General features: G+C 36.3%; 1 protein-coding gene across 1 annotated transcript in view; it reads right to left on the bottom strand.

The window, feature by feature from the left end:
• Nucleotides 1-691: 691 nt before the first annotated feature.
• The window catches only part of PURG (purine-rich element binding protein G), a 41,755-nt gene continuing 18,687 nt past the window's right edge, over nucleotides 692-23,759 (bottom strand). Inside the window, exon 4 of the mRNA XM_010838856.1 lies at nucleotides 692-1,585. Coding sequence (XP_010837158.1) covers nucleotides 1,490-1,585 — 96 coding nt within the window. The 3' untranslated portion in view covers nucleotides 692-1,489. The remainder of the gene's footprint in view (nucleotides 1,586-23,759) is intronic.

The following is a 23,759-nucleotide window of genomic DNA, read 5'->3' as shown; positions in this document are numbered from 1 at the left end:
GATCTTTTCTTTTTAAATTTAAGGTTATCCTTGAGTTAGAAAAACACCAAGCTCAGCATACGAAATCACACTTTGTCATAAATTGAATTTATCTCTAGGTGAAAAAGCCCTCTGCCATCATGAAGAAAGGGAAGCAACTTCATTTGTCCTAATGCTGTGATTCTTAGTGCAAATACTAAAGTTAAAAATCCAGTGAACCCCCTGCATGGAGTTATTTATTATGTCATTCTGGCATGTGATATTGGCTTTGTTCTGGAAAGTTCCAATTTGTTTTTTTTTTTTTTTGGTCCTATTTCATACTCATGGGGAGGAACTTTAAATATCATTTAGGAATGGTCTTTACAATGTCTTTGCGTTGTACTAAAGATTTTGAAGGCCTACTTGCTTCCATGTAAATGTTATCTCATGGACCAGGTGATAAAATTTTATTAATAAAATATTAAGATAGATACTCAGAACAGTTGTGTTCTCAACTTACTTTTTCCAGATTTGATCAATCTAAGTTTTATAGCTCTGATCTAAACTTGATTTTAGAAGCCAGCCCAATTGGATTTAAATTCTTGAAGATACCATAGATTTGGGGGCACAAATAACATAGTACACACTTCTAGTAAGATCTACTTTGGGTTGATATGAGGGCTCAGGAGAACTAACCTGCTTTCTGAAAAATAACCGAGAATCCAAACTAATCACACATATAAACCAGTTTATTAGATTGTCAGTGATACTTTGAGACAAATTCAAGTTATTTTTATTGTTCTTTATATAAACAGAGGAAGGGAGGAAAGTTTTAAACTTCAAGCTTTGTTCAGCATGTGTGCAGTTAGCATCCACAGAAGCACCATCGGATATGGAAGAATTAGCACCACAGAATTTTCGGACCTAACTGTTGACATGCATCACTGAAAAATCTGGAACATGAAAACTGAAGAAGTACGTGGTATGGTCTATTAGAAACAATACAAGGCAATTTATGACTCATTTTCATACGGTACAATACAATCACCAATCAATGAGAACCTTTTAAGTACAATAAAGGACAAGAAACACTTTGTACCCTGTTAACACTAAAGCAGTTACAGATTTAAAAACATGTTTTCTTGGAAGAGGCAGTGGGTTGAAATGATCCCTCCTCCTCAATTTTTAAATTCAGAGTTATATAGTTACATGATCTCTTAAGAAAGTATTTTCAAATCTATATCTCTCTACCAATGCCGACAATTTTTTTTTTTTGAAAACAGAAAGGTTTGATGAACTAAAACAAAACAAACAAACAAACAAAATAGAGTCTAGAAGTACTCCAGTGTGGTGGAAGATATTCCACATCAGATCGGTTTGAAAAGGATGCCACTGGTGCTGACACTTGTCTTTCCTTCCGTGGAGGAATGTCAAGTATGGAAGCCTCGCATTCACGATGAACTTCGGTTCATTTCTTTCACCGAATGCCTTTATTCTGGAGTGTAACATGAGAGATTTATTCTTTATTCCTCTACTGTTTTTGTAGTGTCATGGGCTGTTCCTTTGGCTGGATTTGACAACAGTGAAAAGGGTTGATATTCTCTCTGGATTTAGGGTAATTTGTGAGCTAAAGAAAAAATATTAATTTAAATTTAGCACAGATGAACTTTTAAAGGGATTTTCACTATTTTCACAGTACAAACCCATAATGAATATCATTGAAAACCTTTCTGTTAGAAAACATGTAACAAACCCTCAATTTTAAGTCTAGGCCAATTTTGGCGTATTTGAAGATACTGTATAAGAAATGTGCAATAAGAATAGATACAGGTATATTCAGATCTCAATGCGTTGGTGCCAAGGAAAAAATATTTTTACTCACCAAGAGAAGAATATACCTTGAAGCATCTATGCAGACACATGAATCAATCATATATCTGCCCAACTTCTAATTCTGGAATAGTGATAACAGGGTCATTTAGGAAAAAAGTACTCAATTACAGTACGGCAGCAATTGTATGTTGTATATATTTAACAGCAAAAACATCTTTGAAAATAGAATCAGTACTATACGTAAGTTTACAATTCACCATTTCTATACTTGTAATACATGCATTTGTTTTCCCAGTTTTTAAAAATCTCACTAGGACCAACATCTTTCTGAACAACAATCTAACATGAAACAAAAACCTTCTAAGGAAAATATTTAGCATCACAGAGACTTGAGAAAAGTCTGTTACTCAGCATCACAAAATACTCGATAGATCTACATTTAAGATTGTTCATGCCATGACATTAACACACCTTTGGGTTAATATATCTTATTTAGAAAAAACAAAACAAAACGAAGAAACGAACCAAAGAATTGACATGGAATTTATCTTTAGTCTCTTCTTGGTAAGAGTAGACTTCTAATAAACTTGACTCCTTTCTGTACCATGTAATGATGATTGCATCTATGAAGCAGCATTTACATGTAGCAAAACGTTTAAGACTAGTGACAGGAAAATGGCCACTACAGAGAAAGAATTAAAAATAAGTAGAATTATGGAAAAATGTTTTTTTCTTAAGTGAACTGCCCTCAAACTAAACAAACAAAAAACACAAAGTCTGTTTGCTTTGAAACATTCTTGTGTTGAAAAACATATTTGGATACAAGTTAGTCTATCCTTACAAATATCAGAGAAATGTAAGGTATACCTTGAGAAAAAAATTTAGCTTTTGGAAAAAAAAAAATCTTTTTTTTTTTTTCTGTTGAAACAAATCTATTGTTTAAATCAAGTATTAATTTTCTGAAGAGGAAGCAAGTATACACGGCAGCACATCCACATTACTGATTTAAAGCTGGTAATTCACCAGGCATGGTTGATTTGAGCATAGAAGCAACACTGATTTCTTAATGTGTTAGGGTTACATTAAAAAAAAAAACAAACTCAACTAAAAATTGAGTAATGACAGGCTGGCTTAATATTTTGATTGCCCTTATCTTTGATCAACATTTCAAAACAAGGTAGTTCCGATTAAAAATAGGATTAAAAACTAAAAGCTGTCTAAAAATTGTTCAATGAAAAAGCCTTCAAATTTTACAACATTTTAACCTCAAATGATTGTAGACTAACTCAGACTAACATTTTGCCATTATCACAGACACTTTTGTTACACTTGAGTTTTTTCCTGCAGTGTTCATTGGTTGTATTATGTAATGCAATTTTGTTACATTAAAATAGTTTGAATTATTATATTTTATTATAAGAAGCTTTAGAAAAACACATAAGTAGGATAAATTTATAAAAGGATAAAGAATATTTTATGGGATTTTAGACAAGTTCTATACAGACATATAGCTAGTTCAAGGTAATAAAGTGCCTTCATTTCCAGGTAATTACTTTTTCATTAAAATATTTTAAGGCTTTACAAGAAACTTAATGTTATCAGAAGTTTGATAGCATATGGGGTTATGCTATTAATTAGCATTCTTTCATAGTTTTCATTTCATTTAATCTTTTGATCCATATTAGGTAATTTTTAATAATTAGCAGCTTAAAATGATAAAATTTGAATTGCAAATTCTGAATTCATTTTGCGAGGAAAAAGAAAGATGCATAATTTCTAAATGCTGTGATTTGAACATAAGAATCACATGTTTCTTGTGACTGATCTGTTTATGTCATAATATATAAAGGCCAATGCCCCCCAAAATTCAACAGAATACTTCATTTCATGGCAAACAGGGCCATGACTTCATTCATTCATATATTCTGTTGTCTGTACATTTAAAATGATTGTGCAGCCTTAAATGAAAAAGGCCGCAGAAAATCTAAGATAATATCTTCAAATACAGGCACAATTAATATTTTTTATTGCAATAGCTTATGCATAATCTATATTGATGCCAATACCTAATGTTAAAGCATTTATATTTGTTTTCATTTTGATTCTAATACCCACAGATGTATCAGGATGAAATACTGGTAAGCTAATTGAAGTACATACAATAGCCATAATCATACAGAATTCTATTTCTTCTCGTCATTTTTCTTTGGAGGATATGGGGGTATTTTAAACACAGCTCTGTCCTTACTTCTCTTGGCAGCTCCAGAGTTTAAGATAAATTATGTCTATATGGACATCAACTACTTGATTTTGCTCTAATGAATTAAAATGTTTAAATATTCTTTTCAGGCATTTAGTTATTTTTATCAGAATATTGTTAAAGTCAGGCACCAGATTAAAGAGCCATGATATCTAAAATGCTTTCTTAATTACCACTGTATTAATTTCAAATGTTCCTTAAAGATTTTTGAGATTAGATGTTAAAAGGAAAGGTAAAATGCATTGCAAAGAATGGTTTAAGTTAATGTTCCATACAATTAGAAAAATAGGAACTACCAGTAGGACCAAAGTGCTAGTTTTAAAATTGAGTTTGGTTTGTAATTTAAAGCCTAGTAAGAGTCATTCCTGGGAATTAAAAAAGAAATTACAATGGCATAAACATTTATAATTGCACATTCCTTTACCAAAGTGCCACAAGTTACCAAAACATTTAAAAATGTACATGATGCTACTTTTCAAAATCTAAGTATATATAAATTTACCTTTATTTTTAATAGTATAGTACAGACAAACAGCACAAATATAAGCAGGAAGATGAATTATAACTTTCTAAAAACAGTATAGTGTATTTAAAAAAAATAACTATTACGAACTTTTGTCATTATGAAGATTCAAACCCAAAGTATAGCCAAAGCATTTCCATAAAATCTGAAAACATCATGAGAGTTTATGTAGGCAAATTTTAGTCACACCCTGTCATGCAATGCAGAGACATTAAGTGCTTTTTTTTAAAACACTTTTTTTAAATTTGACTACATATTATACTTACTTTCTTCAAATGTTGAAGGGACAATATATGCAATAACTGAGCTTTGGAGACAGTACTAAACATAAGGTTTCTAGCCTTAAGTGTTCGTTCCTCTTAAGCACAGCAAAAAAGGTTTGATGCATGGGTTATTAATTTTCATGCTTCTATCTCTTTATTCTAAATAGAAATGTAGAGAGGTCATATAAGAAGGACAAAAGGTCATTAGAGGCCAAAGCACAAACATATGGAACAAACATGGTGGAACCTCTCCATATGATTAAATTTGGTGAATTGGGGGAAGACAATAAAATAAATGATTTCTTTACCATGTAATAATTATATTAATATATATTTTAAAATAAATGCCCCCACATAATATTAGAGTTTTAATAGTTTTGTAGTTTGAACGTGATGACATTAAACTAAGGAGGTATCTGTTTATAAATTGTGACCAAAAAAAATTGTATTGTTCAAAGGAGAGAACATGGGATTGTGATTGTCAATGACAGCCCCTTGTTTTTTGTTAGGCTGCAGGTTAAACACTGTGGTGGAGCGTCTCATTTAATTAGGGTGAAAATGCTGGGAAAAACATACAATAACTTATGTTACAATGAGGATTAGTTCACAGTCTTGGAATATTAAATGACTAGCAAAAAAGGACCCCTTCCTTTTTCTACAGTTTGAGAATCTCCCTTGGATGTAAAAATGACCACATAAAAGCATATGAAAGAAGTGCCCAATTCAATAAGTTCTTTATCTTCTGAGGATATAGAATGGGATACAAATTGAGATTTGTATCCTCTGAGAAATTCTCTGAGAAAAGCAACTTTAAAATCAAGTAAAATCAGAAAGGATCAATCATGATAAATCACTGATAACGACTCTTTCCAACCCAACATACAATAGGTAAGTCAGAGAAACAACAAATTTCCTTCCTATATAATTTAAAGGACCTTCTTGTAGTTTTTGAGTATGAAGATATAATCTCTTATTGGTAAGTAATAGTCTTGATAGTGGTGGCATTTAAAAATTACTAGAGAAATACTTCAAATAATGGAAATGCATAATATTTCTAATAGAAATTGTAGATGTGTGGAAATTCCACACTATGTATCATAATCCAACTATATATTACCTCATGTAATACCCAGTATAAGATTCCACAATATTTTTTGCTGACACACACACAGATTTTTTTTCTTGATTTTGCAAAAACAGTTGTATTTACCTAATTTAGCTTTTCCCTGGAAGCAGTGCTATTGTGATGACGTAAGTACTGAAAATACCTATGAGAACCATTCCTACCATATAATTTAATCTTGCTTTCTATTTCTACTGTATTTTCTACTTAGTATTTCAATATCATTCAGCTGTTGTATAGCACTTTTCATTTCCAAATGCCTTACAATGATTAGAACAGTCACTTCTCACTGCATTCCTATGAGGAAAGGAAAGTTCATAAACTGCTTGAGCAGTGGTGGAACTACGCAGACCTTAGGTATCTTCTCCAAGCCAAAAGAAGTTGTCCAATTCTATGTATCTATACCATACGATCCCTGGGGTCAAAGGCAAGAGCTTCTCTGCTTTACAGACCTAGCAGCCTGTTTGGGTCATGCTCTATGCAAAATAAATATTTGTTGACTTAATGAAGGAGAAATGAGATTGGAAAAAAACAGAAGAAAGAACCTCAACCCCACACCCAACTGAAACGGTGCACTTGCCCACTCTTGCTTCTCTGCTACCAGAGGGTGGTAGTGTTACGAGTCTTAAGTGATAGGGTGGTATTACTCACTCATGATGGCAAACCCATGTTGTATATGCTCACCAGAATATCAATGACACAACCGTTATTACAACCACTCCTCAAACTTTGAATGAATCACCTTGCCTTTTGCCAAACATTTAAATGAGAGGTTGTACTTTCATGCACAGTAGACTATTCTTTTCCCAAGCTAATTCAGGCACAAAACAATCAAGGAAGTAATCCTTCCAGGCGCAATCATTATCTTGAAAATGGAGAATAACCGAAGGGAGTGGAAAGACAGCTACACAGACAGTGCGAAAGGAACTGGGGAATTCCGGTATTTCAGTGTTTCGGAAATAAGTGCAGGAAAGTTAATATCCTTGAGGAGATAGAGATTTTAGTGAGCTAGGTGAATGGTGAGGTTCAACTAGATGATGTCAGTCTTTTCCAGCTCTAAAATTCTTTGTTGTGCTGTGCTTCCTTCTCAGATATGATGGGAATGTGTACGGTTACCAAAATAAATTTTATTTTTAAGAGAAAAGAATAAACTTTGTAACGTTTAATATCCTGGATCTCGTGAACAACTGAGTATTAAGTTTTTTCTTTTTCTTTTCTAGGCCTTGTTGACTGGAAAAAAAAAAAAAAGCACAATGTGAAAGTTGTGAGTATAGTTTTATTTGGGGCAAAATGAGGACCACAGCCAGGGAGACAGCACCTCAGAGAGCTCTGAGAAACTGCCCCAGAGAGGTAGGGTGGAAGGCCAGTATATTGGTGATTTTGCAGAAGGGGAATATATGCATCAAGCACATGTTTTTTCCAAAGGTTTCTGCTAGTCTCATGACGGTCACTGCCAGTCCCAAGGAGCCGACATCACCGTGAAAGACTTTAGTGCTTTTCTGTATATGAGGAGATACAAGAACTGGGCTCACACACCATTCTCCTGAAACTATCTTACTATCTGTAGACCTGTTCTGGCAGTTTCTCCCAGAGCACAGAATGCCTCATTCCTGGTCTCCACCCGGAACTCCTTTTAGAGGATGTTGAAGGTCAGTAGTTGAAGTGGCTCATGATTTAATCCTTGTAGAGGTAGATGGCAAGTGCCAATTTGTAGGTGACAGCCTTCTTTTGCAACGTGCCATGTCAAGCCTTTTAAATCCTAAATAAATCTACTTAAATTATGTCAACCTACTGTGGATATTATAATACTTTATATTATCAGCCAAATTGGCAGCTAAGAGCTTGCTCCTACATCCATAACTTTACATGAATGTCTCTGAATAGGTCTTACCCACTAAGTGCGACTCATGACCTCATGTTCAATTTCAAGGAGAGAAAGGGGAAATTGTTTTTTGTAAAAATTAAGACTTTTGGTTTTAAATCACAAATGATAATCATACTGAGTATGAATCTCTAAGCTGCTGTACATGTTAATAAAAACAGCACTATACAATAGCTAGATTAATTAATTTGACAGAGAAGCAAAAACATTACTTATCCAAAATTAGGAAGCAAAAATCTAATTTTTATTAGCCAGAACATAAATACATGGGTGGAGAAAAGATGATTTACTATGAACTTTAATTTCTGCTAAGCTAGGACTTCCAAAACTCTTTAAACTGCATGTACTCACTGGGAAATCAGGCATACCATTTTTTATTTCACAACCTAAGACCACTTTACACTTTGAACGTTAAAAGCATGTCCTCGCGCATACCAAAACGGGAACCAGGGCTATATCCTCACTTCTCCACGTGGCAACAAACATATTGACAGTTAATTAAAGTTAATTACTACAACCAAAAAAGTGGTGAACTGCTTAGAGAATTCATGCATACTGGTCAAAAGTGGTTAACCATCTTCATAGTGTAGAACATATATCCTTGAAGCTGAGTATGATAGCACTTCAAATCCTCCTTATGGGTTAAATTACAGTAATAAGACTCTTTTGGTAATTTAAATGTAACTGCTTTTTTATGAGAAATAAGACTTGGGCCAAATTCTACATTAAAGTAGGTCATGTTAAAGGGGAGTTTCATTTCAGTATTTCTGGAATAATCAGAATGAAATATGAATGTGGTAAAATAATTTAGGAACCGTAAGGAGAAAAATAGCTATCAGAGACAAGAAGGAAAGTATGTGTATTTAGCGGCAGGCAGAAAGGCAAAGGAAATGAGAAAATAAGTAGATGAGAGGGATTCAGAGACTGGGAATAGATGAAATGTTATTAATACTCTCTCAGTGATCTGGCAAAATATTTCCTGCGAGTGTCTTTTTCCATAGAACTGATGCAACACTGTAGTACCATATGGTTTCTCTTCCCCTTGCTGAATAGTTGTATAAACTATTGTTGAAAATGACCTCCTAGTTTCCCATAATGTTAAGAGAGCGCCCGTTGGGGGTGCTCTTCGTATGACTGTGTTCTGCAACCTCTTTGTGGTTCTGCTGCTCCCCATTTTAGAATCTTAAGGGTGGACGTGGCATGGATAGGAAAGGACTAAGCCAAAGACCAGCTCAAGCCTCTCCTTTCTTTAGTTACATCTGAATTCAGACTCCTCTTTGGCAAGAATAGGAGTCTCTTAAAAAAGACAACAGCAGATCTGTTGGTACACAATTGACCGTGCCACACCAGAATCACAGTATTATCTTTGCTTAAATATATTGCTGCTCCCCAGAATCTCAATGACTCTTTGCTTAAAATGGTAAAATTTAGGAATTTCCTAAATGTTTCCCTGGCGGTCCAGCAGTTAAGACTCCACGCTTCCAATGCTGGGGACACAGGTTTGATCCTTGGTGGGGGAACTAAGATTCCACATGCTAAGCGACCAAAAAACAAAAAAATTTCTATGCCAGAGGTGATAGTTATACAACTCTCTAAATACACCAAAGATAACGGAATTGTGCAAGTAAAGCAAGTGAATTGTATGGTATGTAAATTATAATTCAAAAAATTAAAAAACAAATAAAATGGCAAAATGTTGGTAAATTTAATTAGAACTTTCAGAAGAACAAAAAATGCAATCTGGATGTTGCTTTCATTGTATCCATTCTCCTTTCATTACATAAAATATGGACCCATGTGAGTTTCCAGTAATAAAACTGAGTTCATAAGGTTTACAGTATATAATTTTAGAAGTGTATACAAGCAACTGAGGCATCACCATACTGATAAACAATGAAAGCATTCCTTCCTGCATGTTTTGATAATACAGATATATAGAGATATCATAAGAAGTGTCTCCTAGCCTGGAATTATTTTTCACATTACTTTCTGAGCTCAAAACAGAGCTATAAAGTAAAAAAAAAAAAAAAAGCAGTAACGGTTCACTGGCTATTGAATTGTTGAACTGCACAAGCCCATTACTTCTGCTTTTAATAGAACAATAGCATAATTTAGGGTCTCTCAAAAGAGTACGAATATAACTAAGATATAGGAGAGTTGCCTGAATGTTAGGAGCACCATCATTTAATATTAGCAGATATTTTGTCCCCTCCATCCTTACTACAGGGTTGCTGCCATGATTCAGTTAAGATACTCAGAAAAGATCTGCTTATTTTTCGCCTGTTTAAAAAAAGAATCATTAGCAATAAAAAGGAAATATAAATTCAACAACAGGGATGGTCAAGAAACTACTAGACTGAGTGAAGGAAGTCAAACAAAAAATACTTATCAACTTATATGAAATTCCAGGATAGATGAAAGTGACTTATGGGGTGAGAAATCAGACTGGTGACTGCTTCTGGAAGTCAGGATTGGGGGACGGGCTTCTGGAAGTCAGGATGGGGGGACGGTGTGCGTGGTGACTGGGAAGGGATACGTGGGAACTGGCATGAGGAAAATGTTCTATGTCTTGATACTTGCCCAAACTGACTGACTGGTATAAGAACTGTATGTAAATTAAACTTGAATATAAAACGTTCAACAGCATTACGACTAAGCAAAATATACCCACTGAAGAACCATCGTGAAGGTTGGTGTCACTTCTCTTTTTTCACGTCAAAACTCCTACCCTCACCGTTCCCCACAGAGAGCAACATATCCCAGAATGGGGTCAATGATGTACTCTGCAGACGACATGGATTTTGTATCAGCACACTAAACCCAAACAGGCTCTTTGTAACTGGAGAAAAATTAAGACACATTCTTTTATTGACCACAGTAAATGTGTCTTTATATCTAAGAAAAGATATAAAACATCTGTTTCAAATACACCATAGAATTGGGACTTCCCTGGCAGTCCAGTGGTTAAGATTCCATGCTTCCCATGCAGAGGGCAGGGGTTTGATTCCTGGTCAGGGAACTAAGACCCAGGATGCCCCGCCTGGTATGGCCAAGCAAACAAAAAAACTCCTAGAATGTGAAAGGTTTTCCAAGTCAGATTTATTCATGTGAAAATACTAATTTATACACACAGAAAAAAAATAAATTAAAATTTTGGCTCAAATGCTTAAAAGTAATCATGGCAGTATGGCCTTCAATCCTGTTTTGGTTCCCCAAGGAAGTGTGAATGCAGGTGCAGCAGTAGTGACCACTAATAGTAGTGACCACTAATATCTACAGCAGGTCGATGAACTTAAAACATTTAGGTGGGAAGGAAACAAAATTTTATCTTATGCTGTGGTGGCAGTGAAGTTGCTAAGTTGCGTCAGACTCTGCGACCCTGTGGACTGTAGCTTGCCAGGCTCCTTTGTCCACGGGGTTTCCCAGGCAAGAATACTGGAGTGGACTGCCATTCCCTCCTCCATTTCCTTGTGCTACTTGGTGCGTAATCGAGCGTAGACAGTATGCCACATTTTAAAACTATTTCAATGCCACTGGTTGGGGCCTAATTTTTAATGATTAGCTCACCACTTCAAATCTAAGGGGCCAAGCTCATTGACTTTAAAGAGGTGACAATCAGAGGTAAAATATTCAAGGAATTCCCAATTTCCTATAGAAATAATCTTATTACACTACTGGACAATTCTAAAAATAAAGTGAAGAAGTTCTACTGGTTCTGAGAAGAAAATAGTAATACCCGGACATATCCTGAAAAGAATTTATGTGCAAGTGATACCAAGTATTCATGGGCAAAATTAAGACCATAATGAAAACCAGATACTTATTTCTCCAAATTATTTCTTATTTTAATTCCATTTCTAACCTACCAAAGGCTTATGCTGTCCTAAACTGATGTGTTATACAAAGGCATCTAAAATATCTAATTTAAGTGCTATTCATCATTTCCACCAGAGTAGAGGGAAGAAACGGAAAAAGTAAGCCATTTCCCTAGCACAATGCCTGCCTGTAGGAGGAACTCAATAAGGATGCATGGAATCAATGAATGAATGCTTTCATTTCCTGGAACTGTCATTTCTTACCTCACACAATGACTTCTTACTATACATTAAAAATTCAGTGTGATTGAAAAGGAAAAACATAGGCACATACTTAGTTAAAAAAAAAAAAGTAATGCCCTGGGGGTTTCCCTGGTGGTCCAGTGGTTAGGACACCGGGCTTCTACTGCAGGGAGCATGGGTTCAATCCTGGCTAGGGAAGTAAGATCCCACATGCCACACAGTGCGGCCAAATAAGTTTAAAAAAGTAAATAGAATGAAAGTAGTGCTCTGAAACCACATCATTATCGCTGCTATTGCTATTGTTGACCCCAAAACTTGTATCAACATACACTGATGTAATTGGAAAACCACAATAAATTGCTACATGATAACCTAGATGTGGGAGAAGGCAATGGCACCCCACTCCAGTACTCTTGCCTGGAAAATCCCATGGATGGAGGAGCCTGGTGGGCTGCAGTCCATGGGGTCGCCAAGAGTCAGACATGACAGAGCGACTTCACTTTCACTTTTCACTTTCATGCATTGGAGAAGGAAATGGCAACCCACTCCAGTGTTCTTGCCTGGAGAATCCCAGGGACAGGGGAGCCTGGTGGGCTGCCGTCTATGGGGTCGCACAGAGTCGGACACGACTGAAGCGACTTAGCAGCAGCAGCAACCTAGATGTTTAGCTATAAAAAATTTCCTTTTAAAAACTCAGTTGACACTAAAGGACACCATTTGCTTTTCTAGAGGCAATGATAAAAACTTATATAATTAATGGCATGGGTAGTTGTATGATGCTTCAGATAAATATCTTCTGAGATAGTGAGAGGTTTAAAGGTTCATAAGCACCAAAGAAAAACAGAATGCCAGGTGCTAGAAGATAGAAGAAATATAGTCCAAGATGATATAAAATGAGGAAAAGCTCAGTATTAGAATGATGGTCTATAAGAGCCTCTTTTATGACAGTAACTGGGACCTCAATTATAATGGTTACTTTCTGGTTAAATAAGGGTTAGAGTGTGTGTCAACTATCAAACAGCTATTTTTCAGAAGAAAAAAATGACTCACAAACATGATCTTGTTTGTAATAGCTTTCAACTTTAAAATAAATGGGTGAGAGAAGTCTTGTAGCTAAGAGAAAATAAACACATATTTTAAATGAATCACATATTCCACCCCCAACAGATTTTGAAGCAAACTAATAGAGAAGTAGGTATTAGGTAGTGGGAAGACCATTTAATAAAGTTTAGCTCAAGTTCTGAAATGATTAGTTAAGTGATTTTGGACAAGACACATAACATCTTTAATGTTTTTCCTATCTGGTATAAGAGACTCGGGTTCGATCCCTGGGTCGGGAAGATGCCCTGGAGTAGGAAACGTCCACCCACTCCAGTATTCTTGCCTGAAGAATCCATGGACAGAGGAGTCTGATGGACTACAGTCCATGGGGTTGCAAAGTGGGACAAAATTGAAGCGACTTGGCACAGCACAGCACATAAAATGAAGGTGTTACTGCAAAGATTCCTATGTTGGTTGGGGGTGGGGTGGGGGGAAGTTGAGGCAGATGAAGACAAGAAAATCCTAGGTTGTCAAGTCACTAAGGATACTTACAAGAATACTAGGAAACGGGTGATTACAATCCTTTTAGCTGTGGGGCAACTGGCCCCAAATTATGCAGACTGCCAAATGATCTTCTTTTAAAAAAAGTCAAGCAAAGCATTTCTGTTTTCCTCCAGCAATAAAACCATGCTTTGATACTTCCTTGTCTGCAGACAGATTATTCACTTTCTTAATGGTGTCTTTTGATGGGCAGAAAATTTTAATTTTGGTGAAGTCTAGTTTTTTTTTTCTTTCATAAAAGTTAGTGCTTTTTGTTTCCTGCCCAAGAAATTTCTGCCTACACAGTTGTTGGCTTTTATATTTTACTGAAAACAGCTTCAACAGATTTTAACTAACCCAACTCCCTTGTTGCAGCTGTACCTGACAGAGTTACTCTGGTAAAAGCAAACTTCCACTTCCTTCCAATTTTGCATACTTTTGTTCTACTTTCTGGAGAACTATCCACTTTAAGCGTTGGAAAGAACTAATAATGAGGTTATTAAGTTTATTAAATGCTTATTATGTGACAGAAACTTTGCTAACAGCTTTATGTATCTTGAAAGTGAAAGTGAAGACACCCCGTTGTGTCCGACTCTTTGTGACCTCATGGACTGTAGCCTACCCGGCTTCTCCATCCATGGAATTTTCCAGGCAAGAATACTGGAGTGGGTTGCCATTTCCTTCTCCAGGGTATCTTCCTGACCCAGGGATTGAACCTGGGTCACCAGCATTGCAGGCAGATAGATGCTTTACCATCTGAGCCACCAGGGAAGCTTAGTTTAGCCACCTAAGCTTATGTATCTTAGGACGCTGAATTTTCTTTAAGAGCATTTTGGCTGACTATAGGTTCTGTGAGGCAAGGAACCTTATCTGTTTTGTTATTGATACATCCTTTGGCCCAGCACATAGTCATTATAAATGGAAAGCTGATTGAATAAATTCTCACAATGATTCTGAAAAGGTATAAAATTTGTCCCAAATTACACAATATGTGACAAAATTTGATCTTGAACCCAGGACTGGCTGACATGAAAGTCTGTTCTATACTCTTTACCATTCTCTACTAGACTACTGACACTGCCTGATACCTCTGTGGGGAACCAGTACCTAGAGATACAGCTGAAATTATTGCCATAGGTTAAGGGGGTGGACAAAATGCACTGAAATTATTTTATTCCTCTGAAAGCAAAAAGCAAACATGGATTTTCTACTAAGCTCCTTCATGATAATCCTAGGTGTACTGACCTTCTTATATTTATAGCTATGTGATTATTTATGCAGATTGAGCCACATGAAAGTTTTATGGTCACAGAAATATATGCAGAGATAAATTCAATCTCCAGGTGAGAATTTAGAATTCAGCCTGCTAATTTCTCAGTGAGGCTAGAAGTGAAAGTGAAAGTCGCTCAGTCATGTCCAGTTCTTTGCAACCCCATGGACTATACAGTCCATGGAATTCTTCAGGCCAGAATACTGGAGTGGGTAACCTTTCCCTTCTCCAGGGAATCTTCCCAACCCAGGAATCAAACCCAGGTTTCCCGCATTGCAGGCGGATTCTTTACCAGCTGGACCACAAGGGAAGCCCAAGAGTACTGGAGTGGGTAGCCTAGCCCTTCTCCAGGGGATCTTTCCAACTCAGGAATTGAACCGGGGTCTCCTGCTTTGCAGGCGGAATCTTAACCAACTGAACTATGAGGGAAGCCCCTGTGACACTACAAAACCATGGTTAACTGGGAATGCTAGGAACAATTCATTTATTCAATGGAACTTCCTAGTCAGCAGTTTTAACCACAATGCTCTTGAGCCTGTTGAAATTCAAATATTCCTAGTATGTATGATTATTTTGATTTTCTGCTTCAATAAATACAACAGTGAACATGATAAAATTTTGTGTGTGGGTGAAGAAGATTACTGCACTGTTAACTATTATAATGATATAATGGAAGAAGATGTGGGTTCTTGAGTTAATTTGCTAAAAACTTGGAACATCTGTTTCAAACGGGTTTCCAAAAAAGCCTGCTTCCAACTTATTATGTGGTCATTTATCTCTTGTTCAGGAGTGTGTAGGGGAAAAAAAAAATCACCAGTTGACTTTTAATTATTAATTGAATTTACTGTGCAAATCAAGTAGTTTTCTCTCTTAAATTCTCCAAATAACATGTTTGAAGACTACAATGCAACGCAATGCCATGACAGGACTCGTGTCTACAGGAGGGGATTTGTATTCTAGTCAATAGGATCCAGTTCTGGGAGGTTCACTAAGGTAGGAAGCTCAGGAAAGAGGGTCAAATTCTCAGTAACTAGCGACTGAATCTAGACAGGTGGTTTCTGTATAGACATGCGCACCAATATAATGATTTGACATGCCTTCCGCCAGGGCCAAAATACATCAAAGATTCAGTGTAGAACTGCACCTAAAGATGTAACAAAAACAGGAAAGTAACTAGAATGCATTAAAAAATATTTTATTTAGTTATAAAAAGTATGTACTTAATTTGAACAAATTTTACCATTTAAAATGTCTATAGTTTTATTATGAAGGCTTCAACAAGCCGTGGGCTCCTTATAAACCTTGGTTATTTTAGTAGATCGCTAAGTGATTTACAGCAAACTGTTTAACCTGCCTGGACCTGTTTTCTTCATCTGTTAAGTGAGGTTAGTGATACTGACCTAAACTCATCTGAATTAGTATTTTCATCAGGATGAAATGAGATCCAATATATGAAAGAACTTTGAAAAATATCAAATTACATGAAAATTATTATAATTTAAAAATCCCATAATTCTTTTTTAACATTTAATTAGAAAATATTTTAGCAGCAATGACCATTTATAGAAAAACTTTCAGGATAAATGAATCTTTTGTACCAAAAAATAATTGAATTTATCCATTAACGGCTCTTCACTGCAATGAATCTACAGTGAAAATTATTACAGCTGGTGATTTACACAGACACAGTTGAATCAGGTTTACTGCATTCAGCTAAGAGACTGCTGAGTAATTCATAGTTGAGAACATGGATGGATTTTGTATATCAATCCAGACATATGGAGAAAAAAGGAGTGCATGAAGATACTGTATACATGATGAGAATGAAATGAAATTAAAGTGAGATGAATACAAAGATCTGGGGCAGGGAGGACAAATATGTGACATGAATGTTACTACTCCACGCCTTCCTCATCCTCCCCCCAGCTCAACCCCATGGACACACAGAAGTCACAGCGGTCTTAGGATGAGCCTGCCTGGGACTCCAGAATCTCCAACCTTAGAGCTCAGGAAGTCATCACCATTTGAACACAGCACATGAGATGAATCAGAATCATTATTTTCATCCTAGGACATCAAAAGAGACTTGGAATGGAAAAATGAAAAAGACACATGTATCCCATTGTTCACTGCAGCACTATTTACAATAGCTAGAACATGGAAGCAACCTAGATGTCCATCGACAGATGAATGGATAAAGTAGTTCTGGTACGTATACATAATAGAATATTACTCAGCCATAAAAGGAATGCATCTGATTCAGTTCTAATGATGGATGAACCTAGAACCTATTATACAGAGTGAAGTAAGTCAGAAAGAGAAAGATAAATATTGTATTCTAATGCATATATATGGAATCTAGAAAAATGGTACTGAAGAATTTACTTACAGGGCAGCAATGGAGAAACAGACATAGAGAATAGACTTATAGACATGAGGAGAGGGGAGGAAAGGGTGAGATGTATGGAGAGAGTTACATGGAAACTTACATTACCATATGTAAAATACATGGTCAACGGGAATCTGCTGTATGGTTCAGGAAACTCAAACAGGGGGTCCTGTATCAACCTAGAGGGGTGGGATGGGGAGGCAGACGGGAGGGAAGTTCAAAATGGAGGGGATATGTGTACACCTATGGCTGATTCATGTTGAGGTTTGACAGAAAACAACAAAATTCTGTAAAGCAATTATCCTTCAATAAAAAAATAAATTAATTTAAAAAAGAGAGACTTGGAATGGAGAAGACAGAGATATTGTTTAAAGTAGTATGACTGTAGTTCTCTAAATTGGCATCAATGAAATATATCCTAAATACCATAACAGATGCAGATCATTCATCACATTTAGAGAATACATTGTTCAAGGGAAAAGTACATACAACTTTTACAACAGCTCCAAACATACTTATATTTACCAATACATGGCCAGGCCTGTGGCAGATAATCAGATGAGTATCCAGTGAATGGAGAAAAATGACAGATTGATTAGGCTCCAACAGCTGCTTTGAATCAAATAACTTTGGACATGGCCCACTTCAAGCTAATGGTGGTGGAATATTATTCTTTCATAAATCACTGTATCTTGAGTTCTTAGCGAAAGGGCTGGCACAGAGCAGCCACTTAATACTCACTGAGTGAATACAAGAACAGGATCATTTATCTATTAAGCAAGGGACAAAATATTTCTGAAGTAAAATTTTGGATGGGCAGGAAACCAAAGATCTCATATGCTACAAAATTTGTGAGTCAGTTTTTGGAATAAGATGACATAGTATTTCTTATCAGTATTTCTTATCAACTTTCATTCCCACTTGTCATCATTCTGATTTGTCTGTTAAGTACTGTGATCTTCAGGTAACAAGATTTCAAAGGCAAAACAGGAATAGGAATGCTTGTGATTAAATGAAGAGGGATGATTTTAGTAATCAGCCCAGGGCAAGGTGTAGAGGGGAATAAAAAAGAGAAAGAAAAAAACAGCCTCTGGTTTTAAACTTAAATTCAAGTTAAGGAGATGGGATTTCTGTACAGGAAAGTTAAGTTTAAAATTTTAAATATATTTAATCATGTTCTAGGCTGTGTCTAAAAAAAAACCTTTTGGAACTAGAAGAATGGCCTGTTGAAAGTTTTTAGTATACAGGACCAAAAGATAAGTCTGCTGCTGCTGCTGCTAAGTCGCTTCAGTCGTGTCTGACTCCGTGCAACCCCATAGACGGCAGCCCACCAGGCTTCCCCGTCCCTGGGATTCTCCAGGCAAGAACACTGGAGTGGGTTGCCATTTCCTTCTCCAATGCATGAAAGTGAAAAGTGAAAGTGAAGTCGATCAGTCGTGTCTGACTCTAGCGACCCCATGGACTGCAGCCTACCAGGCTTCTCCGTCCATGGGATCTTCCAGGCAAAAGTACTGGAGTGGGGTGCCATTAAGCAACTGTAACTAAACATGAAGGATGCCAAGAAAGAAAGGATGATCAGTTAATGTCAGATGAAATGGTTAAGATGTGGAGAAAATAAGAAAAGAAAACGAAGTTGAAGGTAACTTTAGAAGTTTCATGACTCCGTGGATAAAGAAATTGAAAGGTTCTTCTGATCCAATGCCCACACTGATGGATAAACAAGCTGGGGTCCACAGCAGTGAAATGACCTGCTCTAAGCCTACCTAGGGGCTTCCCAGGTGGCTCAGTGGTAAAGAATCCACCTGCCAAGCAGGAGACTCAGGGTTCAATCCCTGGGTCAGGAAGATCCCCTGGAGAATCCAATATTCCTGCCTGAAAAATCCCACGGACAGGGGAGCCTGGTGGGCTACAATCCACGGGGTAACAGAGTCAGACATGACTTAGCATCTAAACAACAAGCCTATCTTGAAAACACCAGAGCTGGGGCTTTCAAATGGTAATACACAACACAGCGCTCTCAGCCTCTGCACCACACCTCTGCATACCAGGAGAGCAAAGGCGAGACCTTAGGATTCTTTAAAGTCCATGAATGCTTGAAATAATAGTAAAAATAATACACACTTGAAATTTTTTTTTGCTTTATAAATTATAGCACAGATATAGTGAGTAATTTGGCACCCACAGTCATTTTACAGTTATTTTTGAAACAAAATTATTAAAACAAACTTGTCAGAATTGAATTATTAAAATCTAATAATCAAATTTCATGTTTATCTAAATTTAATTTTTCCATATAAATCATGTTTCCATCAAAGTGTAGATTTTCTATAATATGTCTCATGTCAGAAGCAAATTACCTAATAATCAAATTTCATGTTTATCTAAGATTAATTTTTTCCACATAAGTCGTAAATTTCCATCAAAGTGTAGATTTTCTATAATATGTCTCAGATCAGAAGCAAATTACCTAATGGAAGGTACTGCCTGAATCCCAGCTTGGCACATCAGTAAATGTAATATTGGGAGTCTTTTTCCAAAAATGAGTCAAACAGTAAATGGTAGTGATTAACCAAATTGCACATAGTTACCTAATAAGCCAAAAGATCCTTAAATAGAAGTACTGTTCAGCATGTTTAAAGAATATTAGAAACTAGTTTTAATTATTGTAAGTCACACAGGCAGTGCTAATTCTAAGTAAGTTGAATCTTATAATTGATAAAGTAAACAGCTGTCAAAAAATAAAAAAAGGCTCAGAACTTGGGGGAATTTTCAGACTGGAGTTTACTTCATTAAAGATTCCCAATTGGCAAAACATTAATGCCTAGCTTATGTTAGAGACTACAAAGAGAGGAGAGATTAACTTCTGGGTTGTTAACAGCATGTGCCCTGAGGATTACATGACACTAAGAGAAGTTCTGTGTTTTGAGGGGTGACAATGGTGGGCAATAGAGAAAGATCATAAATAGTGATGGGAGGGAGTCCCCTGGCAGTCCAATGGCAGTCCAGTGGTTAGGACACAGCACTTTCACTCCCGAGGGTCCAGGTTCAATCCCTGGTGCGGGAACTAAAATTCCACATGGTGCACAGTGTGGCCAAATTATATATATAGTGATGGGAGCACTGCAAAGAAAAAAAGTAATTGCTTAGTATGTTACTGAACCAGATGCACTCCAACTCTTTCATTAAATCTTTTTAACTCAAAAATTTTCCCCCTTACTGAGAAAACATTTCTGATTTTTAATAGAAATAAAATAAGTAACAAAATTCAATTTTAAGGAATTTTCTTTGAAATATTATCACTCTTGTTGCAACATGTCATTAAAGAAAAATCTAGGTGCTACAAAAAGTATGGAGATGAAACTCATGATACACCGATACTATAAATTAGTAAAATGAAGATTCAATTATCATTATTCAAGAATCATGATCAATTAGTTTTTGTGCCAGTTCCAAGATATTTATTTATTTATTTTTATGGCTGCCCTGCACAGTATGTGGTATAAGTTTTCAATCAGGGATTGAACCCACATCCCCTGTATTGGAAGTGTGAAGTTTTAACCACTGGACCACTACATAAGTCCCAGTTCCAAGATAATTTAAGCCAAAAAAATTTATTGTTTTCCTTATGTCAAGAACATAAGCATAATTCTTGTAATTATAGCATTTTTGGTTATTTAGATGGATACTGCTTTATTGAATTCTTGAAATAAGAACAGAGTAAGAGAAACTTTTTGAGGAAAAACTTGAAGAGTTTTGAAAATGTTTCTTGGGTTGAGTTTTTTCTCAACTGCCAATGATTTTGAAAATACCATGTGAAACACTTTACTTGCAGAAAATGTATTTTTATTTATGGCTATTCTTCATTAGGTTTCTAATAAAGCTACTTAAAGGTAAACAGTTTTGTACTGTACTAAGCAAAGATTCTGAAATCACCTAGTGAACATCAACACTGTCATTAGAACTGATTCAAATGTATTCTTTTGAATGGCTGAGTAATACTCCATTGTGTATATGTACCACAGCTTTCTTATCCATTCATCTGCTGATGGGCATCTAGGTTGCTTCCATGTCCTGGCTATTATAAACAGTGCTGCAATGAACATTGGGGTACACGTGTCTCTTTCCCTTCTGGTTTCCTCAGTGTGTATGCCCAGCAGTGGGATTGCTGGATCATAAGGCAGTTCTATTTCCAGTTTTTTAAGGAATCTCCACACTGTTCTCCATAGTGGCTGTACTAGTTTGCATTCCCACCAACAGTGTAAGAGAGTTCCCTTTTCTCCACACCCTCTCCAGCATTTATTGCTTGTAGACTTTTGGATCGCAGCCATTCTGACTGGCGTGAAATGGTACCTCATAGTGGTTTTGATTTGCATTTCTCTGATAATGAGTGATGTTGAGCATCTTTTCATGTGTTTGTTAGCCATCTGTATGTCTTCTTTGGAGAAAAGTCTATTTAGTTCTTTGGCCCATTTTTTGATTGGGTCATTTATTTTTCTGGAGTTGAGCTGTAGGAGTTGCTTGTATATTTATACACAATGGAGTATTACTCAGCTATTCAAAAGAATACATTTGAATCAGTTCTAATGAGATGGATGAAACTGGAACCTATTATACAGAGTGAAGTAAGCCAGAAAGAAAAACACCAATACAGTATACTAACTCATATATATGGAATTTAGAAAGATGGTAACAATAACCCTGTGTACAAGACTGCAAAAGAGACACCGATGTATAGATCAGTCTTATGGACTCTGTGGGAGAGGGAGAGGGTGGGGAGATTTGGGAGAATAGCATTGAAACATGTATAATATCATGTATGAAACGAGTTGCCAGTCCAGGTTCAATGCACGATACTGGATGCTTGGGGCTGGTGCACTGGGACGACCCAGAGGAAGGGTAGGGGAGGGAGGAGGGAGGAGGGTTCAGGATGGGGAACACATGTATACCTGTGGCGGATTCATTTCGATATTTGGCAAAACTAATACAATATTGTAAAGTTTAAAAGTAAAATAAAATTAAAAAGAAAAAAACACTGTCAAACACCAGAAAAATTTCCAATCTATTATATTATACAAGTAAATTTCAATCTATTATATATACAAATATATATTATACAAGTAATCTATTATATTATACAAGAATTGTCTAGTAGAAGACAATTCTAGGATGTATATAGGAAAAGTTTAGGAAATTCCAGGATTTAGCCTAATCGCACTGGTAACTAACTGTAACTTCAGACTTCCAACAAACAGGCACAAAGATTCCATTGGAATCCTCTCAGTCTCAGGAAGAATAAAGGGTTACCTTTCCCTGTAAATCAAGTTTCCAAAATAAAATATCCTCATTCATAGTTACCCAAAGATTATAAGGGGCTCTTAATAGAAGCATAATTGTCCTGTAATTGTAAATCTTTTTGCACAATAATTATAACAATATAGGATATATAAGGATTCTACTTGGAGAGCTAAGTAGCAATAATTATAAACCCATTATTGATGGAAGAACAGTTAAGTATCTTGCTTATAGAGAAAAAAGGTTGAGAAGACAGTAGAATGGGGGTTGCCAGGAGATGGGGATGGTAGGATGAGGAATGTTTAATGGGTACAGAGTTTCAGTTTTGGAAGATGAAAAAGTTTCAGACGCTGGTTGTATAACAAGCTGAATATATTTAAACACCAATGAACTATATACTTAGAAGTGGTTAAGGTAGTAAATTTCTTGTTATGTAGTCTTTTAAACACACATAAACACAAGTTGAGCAAGATTAGAAGTGACGAATTCAGATTGATTAAGGATATGTTTTTCTACGTCTACTAAATTGTAAGTTAGAGCCGAAAAAAATAAGGCTGAGGAAAGTTATTCAAGACTTGGTCAACTTGTGAGAAGACAAATTACCTATGGATTTGATTTGGGCTGGAAAGACTCAGAATATCTTGGTTGTCTGATCTGGGGAGAATGTAACCGGTAGGTACACGTCAAGAAGTTTGAACCCGAATTTCAGAGGAGGGGGAACTAACATTCCCAGTGATCACTGCCCAGAAAGCTAGCCAATGAATACTGAAGTGGGTAGCCATTCCCTTCTCCAGGGGATCTTCCGGACCCAGGGATTGAACCCGGGGAATCCAAGTCTCCTGCACTGCAGGCAGACTCTTTACCATCTGAGTCACCAGGGAAGCACCTAATATGACAGCACAAAATCTTAAATACTTGGATTTGTGTATTCAGCCTCTCTTAGAGAGCTACAGATATTACCTGTTAATAACATAACCAAAAACTCATCTTCCATCGTGTTATGGCTGACAGTATTAAAATTTAAGCAATTTCAGCTACAAAAATGATATGGAAGAAAGACTGTAAGTCTAAGACAAAGAATGGCCTCCAGACCATCTGTATCAGAATGAAAAAAGCCAATCTCAAACTTCACTCTGGACCAACAAAATCAGAATCTCTAGGGATAGGGACAAGAACCTGCATTTTTAATTACTATGTATGCTAATGTTTCAGAATGTCTAGGCTGAATTTTGGCTTCAATGCGTAGTACATGGGATCTTAGTTCACCAACCAGGAAGCAAACCCACATCCCCTGCATTGGAAGGTAGATTCTCAACCACTGGACCAC

The sequence above is a fragment of the Bison bison genome, unplaced genomic scaffold, assembly GCF_000754665.1.
Source record: "Bison bison bison isolate TAMUID 2011002044 unplaced genomic scaffold, Bison_UMD1.0 scf7180017864105, whole genome shotgun sequence".
Classification (NCBI taxonomy): Eukaryota; Metazoa; Chordata; class Mammalia; order Artiodactyla; family Bovidae; genus Bison; species Bison bison.
Note: the sequence above shows the minus strand (reverse complement) of the source record. Positions and strands in the feature narration are given on the sequence as shown.